Source organism: Mastomys coucha, unplaced genomic scaffold (assembly GCF_008632895.1).
Source record: "Mastomys coucha isolate ucsf_1 unplaced genomic scaffold, UCSF_Mcou_1 pScaffold4, whole genome shotgun sequence".
Taxonomy (NCBI): Eukaryota; Metazoa; Chordata; class Mammalia; order Rodentia; family Muridae; genus Mastomys; species Mastomys coucha.
In genome coordinates, this window is record NW_022196910.1 from 56,093,895 (window position 1) to 56,103,854 (window position 9,960).

The 9,960-nt window shown below is 47.8% G+C and overlaps 1 protein-coding gene across 3 annotated transcripts in view; it reads left to right on the forward strand.

Annotated features, from left to right (window-relative positions):
* Mmp19 (matrix metallopeptidase 19) overlaps positions 1-9,861 on the forward strand; it is a 16,280-nt gene extending 6,419 nt beyond the window's left edge. For 2 of the 3 annotated variants that reach the window (XM_031349949.1, XM_031349948.1), the window contains exons 3-9: positions 4,566-4,696; positions 4,806-5,021; positions 5,578-5,823; positions 6,570-6,695; positions 7,498-7,662; positions 7,803-7,930; positions 8,073-9,861. In XM_031349949.1, coding sequence (XP_031205809.1) covers positions 4,606-4,696; positions 4,806-5,021; positions 5,578-5,823; positions 6,570-6,695; positions 7,498-7,662; positions 7,803-7,930; positions 8,073-8,468 — 1,368 coding nt within the window. In that variant the 5' untranslated portion in view covers positions 4,566-4,605 and the 3' untranslated portion in view covers positions 8,469-9,861. Of the gene's footprint in view, positions 1-4,223; positions 4,448-4,565; positions 4,697-4,805; positions 5,022-5,577; positions 5,824-6,569; positions 6,696-7,497; positions 7,663-7,802; positions 7,931-8,072 lie in introns of those variants that run through there. The other variant, XM_031349950.1, reaches the window with a different exon arrangement.
* The last annotated feature ends 99 nt before the right edge of the window (positions 9,862-9,960 follow it).

The following is a 9,960-nucleotide window of genomic DNA, read 5'->3' on the forward strand; positions in this document are numbered from 1 at the left end:
CTCAGAAATCTGCCTGCCTCTGCCTCCCAAGTGCTGGGATTAAAGGCATGCGCCACCACCACCCGGTTATGGCTACTTTTCTAAGACCGGCCAGAAGGCATGAAATGAACCTGTCCCTGGCTAAAATACCACCTGCAGAATTGTAATTCCACCGGGGATCCTGGTCCGGCACTGTCTGAGAGTGAACTGGGTATGCGCCGTCTGTTTGGTGAATTCCATCTGCATGCACTTTCGCCTCTTCTCAGACTCGTCTGCGTTCCTCAGGAAGTAAGTTATTAGTAAGAATCATATGAACATCATGGAAAGTCAAGCTGTAATATTGAGTGATATACTGGAACTTTTTAATAAACTTGGAAGAGTTAGAAGTATAGGGCCCCAGCCTGTTTTCTATTTGGGAAAGTTCACTAAGCGAGAATGGAACATGTACTCTGACAAGACCATCTACTCCAGCAACTTCCCTTAGAGGTAGGACAGTTGCTGGGTCAGGTGTCTCTGGGGAGGAAGGACTTGGAGATTTGGCTGTAGCCTTAGACTGGGTGACAGGAGGAGTGAAGGTAGCTGCCAATTGTGGGGCGTTTGGAGTGGCCCACAGCTGGCACAGAAGAAGAAGGGGAGGGGTCTAGAGAGGTAGAGATAGCAGGCTCTGGGGCATCCTGGTGAGGAGGAGAAACTGAGGCAGCAGTTTGGGTTTTTGGAGGCATGGATACAGGTCTGCGGCAAAAAGGGGGTGGTTCGTTAGCTGGATCTAGCATTGTAGTGTCATCTAGCGGAGGTTGTGTAGATTTCATGGCTAAGGGAAGTTGGGTTGGGGAACAAGAAGAGCACAAGGAGGGATTGGAACGGAGATAGACAAATGCATGGACATAAGGAGCCTCCTTCCATTTACCAGTTCACTGGCAGTATATATTAAGATCCCTTAAAATAGTTGGATCTAGGGTGCCATTAAGTGGCCATTTTGAACTCTCATCTAGTTGATATTTAATCCAGATCTTATTGCAGAGATATATTAATTTTGATACCTTCACATCAGGCGTTAGCTTTAAAGATTTGAGATTTTCCAGGAGACATCCCAGTGGGGAGCCTGGAGGTACAGTTGAAGACATTCTGACACCCTTTGGTGGGTAGTTGGACTGTTCATACCAGCGATCTGAGAACAGTCCAAAAACCAAGAAATATCAGCCAAGCTAGTGGTTCAAGTCGTTACAAGAACCCCCTAGTGGCTACCCAGCAGACCCTGGGCCTGCTGTGGAAAGCAACTCACCCTGGATCCAAGGATTTTTTGTCTGCAAGATCCCGGAATAATTGGGGAACGAAGAGTTGCTTTTGAGGGAGGGGCAACCAATGGCAGAAGTCCTAAGATGTATGTCAACTGGGAGGTGTGACTGTAAACCCCGTAGTTCGCAGAGAAGCCTGGCCAGGCTGTATCTGGAAAGCTGGAGGTCCTCCCCTGGGAGCTTGACTGATCCTACCAATTAATATGCCAGTGTCTGTGCAAGAATTATAGCGGACTGGTAAATAGAAAACTTGAAACTGAATGGGTAGGTGAGGACCTGAGCAGAGGCTAGCCCCACATGATAGACCAGGCAGGGCACGGCTCACGTGGTAGAAGTTCATATGTCCCGCTGTGCCTGGGGTGGCTCCAGCTCCTCTGTTTCGACTTGGTGGTGGTGGCTTCAGCAGCGGCAGCTTCCATGGTGAAAGCCTGCGATTCTCGTAGCCACCAGCTGAGGGGGCTGCGAATTCGAGTATTCATGGCAGCCTCGGTTGCTGGTGCTGTGACAGATCCACGTGGTTGTGACCTCTGCCCATCCCTGCAGGGCAGTGCAGCGGCTGCTGACGGAATTGCCAATTCCCGGGTTTCGGCACCAAATGATGTGTTAGAATGGTGGGTCGTGTCAGGATATACCACACACTAGGTCCAAACAGTTCCATGTCTAAGAGGTCTAATTGAGAGGGAAAGAGGTGGCAGTAATGGAAAGAGAGAGAGAGAGAGAGAAATGTTCCCCGTATATATATGGGTTCTAATGTAGTGGCCGCAGGTAAAGGTGGGAGGTGAGCCCAATGGATTCTGGGAATATGGTGGCTGTTGCCCTTGCAACAGGTCTGTGAGACCTGCTCATGTGACACCACAGGCTTTGGAGGCCCCAAAGCTAACAGTATGTATGTGTACGCATGTTTGTATGTTTATATGTGCATGTGTGTGTATGTATATTTGCATGTTTATATGCAGATGTGTACATGCATATGTGTATGTATGTTTGTATGTTTATATGTGCATGTGTACATGTATGTGTGTATGCATGTTTATATGTGTGAGTACATGCATGTGTGCATGCATGTATGTTTGTATATTTATATGTGCATGCATGCATGTATGTGCATGTATGTGTGTGTTTATATGTGCATGTGACATGTATGTGTGTGCATGTATGTACGTGCATGTGCATGAATGCATGTGTATTGGTCATTCTTGCCCCATTATCCTCCCATTCCCCTTCCATTCCTCCTGAATCTTTTCTTTCCTATTCTATTTTCTTTGAAACCCACCAAGTTTAATTAGGGTTGTTTGTTTTAAAGTTTTTTATTATAATTTTTTTTGTATGTCTTTGTGGGTGTGGGTGGACATGCATGCTACACATGTGGAGATCAGAGGTGAAGCAGTGGAAGTCAGTTCTCTCCTTCCACCGTATGGGTCCTGGGGATTGAGCTTATACAGTCAGGGTTGGCAGTGAGCCCTTCACCCACTGATCCTCCTCACTGGCCCATTTTGATTTAAAATTTTTCATTTTAGATTTATTAATTTTATTTTATGCATAAATGTATGTGTACCACCTGCATGTTTGGTTCCCCGAGCTGGTAAGAAGAGGCATCAGACCCTCTGTAACTGGAGTTAAGAATGGTTGTGAACCCCCATGTAGATGCTAGAAACTGAACCTGGGTCCTCTGTAAGAGCAGAAATTCTCATAACTGCTGAGTCATCTCTCCAGTTCCTCATTTTGATTTTTTTAAAGATTTATTTATTTATTTTTATGTGTATGAGTATACTGTAGATGTACAGATGGCCGAGAGCCATCATGTGGTTGCTGGTAATTGAACTCAGGACAGCATGGCTTGCTCTGCCCCCACCCCTCCGGTGTAATATACTGTAGTTGTCTTCAGATGCACCAGAAGAGGGTGTCAGATCTCATTATGGGTGGTTGTGAGCCACCATGTGGTTGCTGGGATCCGAACTCAGGACCTCCGGGAGAGCAGTCAGTGGTCTTACCCCCTGAGCTATCTCACCAGCCCCCTCATTTTGATTGTTTTATTTATGGCTGTACAGATGGCCCTGAGAGCTATCAAGTGTGTGGCTGCTGGGAATTGAACTCAGGACCTCTGCCAGTCCCATTCTCTCAGGCCCCTCCCTCCGGCGTAATTCACTGTAGCTGGCTTCAGACGCACCAGAAGAGGGCGTCAGATCTCATTACAGGTGGCTGCAAGCCACCATGTGGTAGCTGGGATCCGAACTCAGAACCTTCAGAAGAGCAGTCAGTGCTCTTATCCGCTGAGCCATCTCGCCAGCCCTCATTTTGATTTTTGAGACAGGGTCTCATATAGCCAGGGCTGGTCTTGAACCTGCTATGTAGTGAGGATGGCCTTGAACTCCTAATCCTCCTGTCTGCTGGGATCACCAAATGAGCTACCATGAACACCCAGCCTTGTCTCAAAAAAAAAAAAAAAAAAAAAAAAAAAAAAAAAAGCAAAATGAGCAAAATGAGGCTGGAGAGATGACTTAGTGGTTAAGAGCAATGGCTGGTCTTGTAGAGGACCCAGGTTTGGTTCCTAGAACTCACATGGCAGCCCACAACCATCTATGAATCCAGTTGTCTGTCTCTGTAGGCAATACACATGGAATATACTTACATACATGCGGGGAAAACACTCATACACATAAAATATAAAGAATTACATTTATCTTAAAAATAAAACTGAACCCAAACAGCTAGGCATGGTGGCTCACATCTTTAATCCCTGTGGTCCGGAAGGAATATTGCCATGAGTTTGAGGCCAGCCTAGGTTATAGAGTAAGGCTATAGAGGCTTGTCTTGAAAGATAAACGAAATGAGAAACACATTTCGTTTTGGAATTGCCCAGGCCAGAACACTCCTTCGGAAGTACTGCAAGTGTAAAGTTACGGATTGAATTTGTCCCGGTGCAGGCTGGGAGGTGAGTCCAGCCAACTGAAGTGGGTAGCACGGCGATCGATCGTATAGGGAGATGCTCCAGAGGGTGACCAGGGAGTGGAGTTGGGGTGTTCACTAGATCAGAAAGCTAGGAAGTGTGGAGGGAGAGGAGGAAGGCAGTCTTCCTCAAAACATCCTGAAAACAGAGTTGGAGTGCCGCCATTTCTACAGACAAAGCCCCAGTTATGAACACTAGAGACAGCAGTGTCTGCTTCCGCTTCAGAGTTTGTACCATTCTTTGTCATTACTTTGGGCATAAGGAGGCCAAAGATCGATCCTCAATTTCCAGCCATTCCAGATCTACCTGCCCTTGTAGACCCCTCGTTCTCCCTCTCTTTCTAGAACTTTCCAGGAAGCATCTGAACTGCCCGTTTCCGGTCAGATGGACGATGCCACAAGGGCACGTATGAAGCAGCCCCGCTGTGGTCTGGAGGATCCCTTCAACCAGAAGTCTCTTAAATACCTGCTTCTGGGTGAGGACTCAGCCTGGGAAGGGAAGGAGAGGGCAGCCTGAGTGTTCGTGGCACTGAGTACCCTCACCCTGGTTGTGTTTCAAACTTCACTTTCTGGTCCCTTAACCAGGCCACTGGAGAAAGAAGCACTTGACATTCCGCATCTTGAACGTGCCCTCCACCCTCTCACTCCCCAGAGTACGAGCAGCCCTGCATCAAGCCTTTAAGTATTGGAGCAGTGTGGCCCCTCTGACCTTCCGGGAGGTGAAAGCTGGTTGGGCTGACATCCGCCTCTCCTTCCATGGCCGCCAAAGCCCATACTGCTCCAATACCTTTGATGGACCTGGTATGTACTAGTTCTTAGCTCTCAACTTACAGACCTCAGCAATAAACTGTCTCCTTGAGTTAGTTACTCTGGAACCTTAAAGTTCAGGCTGTCAGTTCCATCCGCCTATACCTTGTACTCTGACCTTCTAATAGTCCCCAGAGGTGCCATTTCTCATATAGCTCGGCCTTTACTAAGTCTACTCTTGAAATCTTATGCCTGGCTTTCATTTCCTCTCTCAAACTTCACCTGGGAGGGGACTGGGTCACAGAGGATAGAGTGGCTGGGGAGGTGAAGATTCTGTTGTGGGCTTCCCTGAGTGATGCCTGGGAAATCTGGAAGAAGTGCCTAAGCTAGCTATGGTGGTGGACCCTGCATCTTATGCAGCCCAGGCTGACACAAAGCCCATTATGCTCCTGAGGCTGATCTGAGCTTCTGTTCCTCCTGTGTCTGCCTTCCACGTGTTGTGATTACAGGTGTGTTATCACTATCGACAGCAGCTTGAATATGGAGCCTGCTGGGTATGACCTGTTGGTGTGGGCTCTAACATTACTGTCTACCTTTTCTTCTATTCCAGGAAAGGTCCTGGCCCACGCTGACATTCCAGAGCTTGGCAGTGTACACTTTGATAAAGATGAATTCTGGACTGAGGGGACCTACCAAGGAGTGAACCTGCGTATCATTGCGGCCCATGAAGTGGGCCATGCCCTGGGACTTGGGCACTCCCGATATACCCAGGCACTCATGGCTCCTGTCTATGCTGGCTACCAGCCCTACTTCAAGCTGCATCCAGATGATGTGGCAGGGATCCAGGCTCTCTATGGTGAGCATAAGAGTCAGTCTGAATAATAACTCTCTAGGCTCAAGGAGACAATACTAGCTTTCATGGCGTGAAATGGCTTGGCCTCTTCCTCTTCCTCCTCCTCTGCCCAGTCTCTGTTTTGACTCTTTTATGTCTAATCATCCTTCCTGGACTTTTATCGCCTCACACCCTAATTCTTTTTTGCTGTCGTTTGGAGACAGGGTCTCTATTATGTAGCTCTGGCTGTCCTGGAACTTGCCATGAGGCTCAACCTGGCCTTGAACTCATGGAGACCCACCAGTCCCTGCATCCATCCCTCGTGCTGGGATTAAAGGCATGCATCCCCATGGCTAGCAACCCCATTCTTGAAGATGCAGAGTATACATTCCAGGAAATTTCCTCCTTGCTGGGGCTTCTTAGAACTATACTGTGAAGCCGGGCAGTGGTGTACACTTTTAATCCTAGCACTTGAGAGGCAGAGGCAGGCGGATTTCTGAGTTGGAGGCCAGCCTGGTCTACAGAGTGAGTTCCAGGACAGCCAGGGCTACACAGAGAAACCCTGTTTTGAAAAACCAAAACCAACCAAACAAACAAAAACCAAACCAAACAAAACAAAAAACTATGCTGTGCATCCCAGCCACCACGGGAAACTTCTTAAAATTCCAATTCCTCTCTCTGTGGGGCCAGTGATGAAAATGTACAGCCGACCAGCTGAGAAGTTGAGTGTGTGGACTTCTTTCACTACATTGTTTTACTTCACCTCTCAGGCAAGAGGAGCCAGGAGCCAGGAGATGAGGAGGAAGAGACTGAGATGAGCACTGGGTCACCAGTGACCACAAATCCCGGTCCCATGCCAACCCCCTGCAGCAGTGATGTGGACGCTGTGATGCTAGGTGAGACCCTTCCCCAGCAGGCTGCTGACAGGCTATGGGGGTAGTCTATTCTCCAGGACAAATGGAGATGACCTGGGACCTCGTCCCCCCCGCCCCTCCAGGATTGGTAGTTAGGCTCCAGGAGGAGGCAGGTAACCAGGGAAGAAGTGTAGCAAAGGGGGGTAGGGGGCGACAGGGGTGGCACTCAGAGCCAAATTTAAAGAGGGCTAGGTAATTGGGCAGTTGGGCAGTAGTAGCACACGCGTTTAATCCATCGGGGAGGCAGAGACAGGTAAATCTCTGAGTTCAAGGATAGGTTTACAGAGTGAGATCCGGGACAGTCAGGACTACACAGAGAAACCCTGCCTTGGAAAAACAAATGAACAAACAAACAAAGGACAGCTGGGTAAGCATTTACCATGGTTGCCACCTTATAAAAATACATGGGCCAGGGCACTGTGGCAGAGGCTTTTGATCCCAGCACTCCTGAGGCAGAGGCAGGAGGATCTCTGTGAATTTAAGGCTAGCATGGCCTACAGAGCGAGCTGGATTACACAGAGAAATCCTGTCTGGAAAAACAAACAAAACCCTCACATGGAAACATAACAAAATGGAATTTTTGCAATGCCTATTAGAGAAGGCTTTGCCCCTGGTTGGAAGAGTTTTAAAAGGTACCTGGAATGGAGCACTAGTTCTCCAAAGGGGACTTGACTAACTGGGGACTGTGCCTTCCTTCTCTGCCCATCAGTGACCAGTAAGGAAACCACCAGAGATACTCACGAGTCATTATCTTTTGAACTTTTTGACATGCTTCTGCTCTCAGGGCCTCGTGGGAAGACCTATGCTTTCAAGGGTGACTATGTGTGGACTGTAACAGATTCAGGGCCAGGCCCCTTGTTCCGAATATCTGCCCTTTGGGAGGGGCTTCCTGGAAACCTAGATGCCGCTGTCTATTCTCCCCGGACACGATGGACTCATTTCTTCAAGGGTAAGTGGGGTTCTTAGGTCACATCTAAGGGCCTGGTCATTAAAAAGCTTTGGATGGGAGGAGTCATTGAGAAGTTTTTGAGAGGGGCACCCAAAGGCCCATCTGGTGACAGGTGGCTGGCTCTTCCTTTGACCACTCAGGAAACAAGGTGTGGCGGTATGTGGATTTCAAGATGTCTCCTGGCTTTCCCATGAAACTCAACAGAGTAGAACCCAACCTGGATGCAGCTCTCTATTGGCCTGTTAATCAAAAGGTGTTCCTTTTTAAGGTATAACAGAACTGAGGGTAATTCCTTCTGAGGAGGGGCACAGCCTCATTCTTAAAGGGGCCAAACTTCTACAGTTTGGATCAGCTTCTGGAGTCCCTAAGCTCTTTCCACATTATCTTCTCCCCCATCCACCCCAAATTAGGGCACAGGATACTGGCAATGGGACGAACTGGCCAGAACTGACCTCAGCCGCTACCCCAAACCAATCAAAGAACTGTTTACTGGAGTGCCAGGCCAACTCTCGGCAGCTATGAGCTGGCAAGATGGCCAAGTCTACTTCTTCAAGGGCAAAGAGTATTGGCGCCTTAACCAGCAACTTCGAGTGGCAAAGGGCTATCCCAGAAATACTACACACTGGATGCACTGTGGTTCTCAGACTCCAGACACTAACTCATTAACCAGGGACATTACTCCTTCAACCACAGACACAGTCCTGGGTAACACTCCTTCAACCATGGGCTCAACCTTGGACATTCCCTTAGCTACAGACTCTGCCTCTCTCTCATTCTCTGCTAATGTCACCCTGCTAGGGGCCTGAGAACTATTCAGTGTCTGCTCATTAGGGCTGTGCAGATGTTACCCAATGGGCACTAGGCCTAATGCCCCTAGATATTCCAATTCTGGACACCACTTTCCTGTGTTCCTAGAAGGTGCCCACTTAATTCTGAGTCTATCTCCAATTTCTCTTTCTTCTTGTCATATAGCTGTTTCAAGTGTGACATCTATTCTCTGGTGGAGGGAAATTGTCAATCAGGAGGTTTTTTTTTTTTTTTTTGGACAGGGTCTCTCTACATAGCACTGGCTATGGTTACCAGCAATCCTGAAACTATGTAGATATGTAGACCAGGCTGCCTTGAACTCACAGAGATCCACCTGCCTTTGCCTCCTGAGTGCTGGGATTAAAGGCCTGTGCTACCATGCCTAGCTAGTGTTGTTGGTTTTTTTTTTTTTTTTTGATTTAAGGCATGTGTTACCATGTCCAGCTGTCAGTTGTGGCTTTAGTTGACAGGAGGCAACAGCTAACAGTTGACTATTGAATACCTGGATTGTGTTCTTCCAACATAAAGTGCAAAAAAATGTCATGGTCAGTAAACTGAGCTTGGGATTTGGAGTCCTTGAGTCACCTGACTATGTATGGCTTTTGGCTTGCTAATTAACCTTGTCAAACTTTGAATTCCCTATTAACAAAATAAGGTTAATATCAATGTTTACAGGATTGTTATGTTAGATAAAATACTGTATGTGAGGTGTCTGACAGATTCTGGAACATTTGTGTTTAGTAAAGGCTAGTTTCATATTCCTGGGCGAGAACTGAGTTGTCTGGGTATATACATGTATGATATATGTGTATTATATACGGTAGTGTATGCGATGTAGGTGCCATAGCAGATCTTTGGGGGGCAGATTAGCTTTGCTTTGTGGTGCAAAGAAAGTGAAAAGCAGCAATAGTAGAGGCCCGGCTCAGCTCCCCAGTATTTTCAATGCTGTTTTATTCCCGAATTCCCTGTTCTTCCTCCCTCGCTTTACAGATCTGCTGTTCAAGGGAAAGATATATATATTTTTTTAATATGTCTGGGAAACCAGGAAATAGATCTTGGTCAGGAGAGTCAGAGGAGGGAGGGTTGGAATGGTCAGTGGCTGGGTCCCAATTCTGGTTTAGGAGGAAAGCTATTTTAAAAGACAGAAGGCACTTGGCTACTGTGCAGCCCCAAAGTCAAGGCTCCTCTGAGAAAAAGGTCAAGGAGCCAGCTTTTGGAGAGAGGGAGCTGAGGCAGATGCTGTAGTCCTCCTCCAATGAGGAGGCAGGGAAAGCACCATGGAACATGGAGCTCCTCACCGAGGTAGTAGGATTCAAGAGTAGAGGGTCCAGGAAGAAAGTCCAACCAGAAGCCCAGTTACCCCCAATAGGGAGCCAGGGGACTTCTGTGCCACTCCTCCTGCCAAAAAACTACGACTGGGTGTGGTGGTGCATGCCTTTAGTCCCAGTACTGGGAAGTCACAGGCAAGCAGATCTCTGTTTGTTCAAGGCC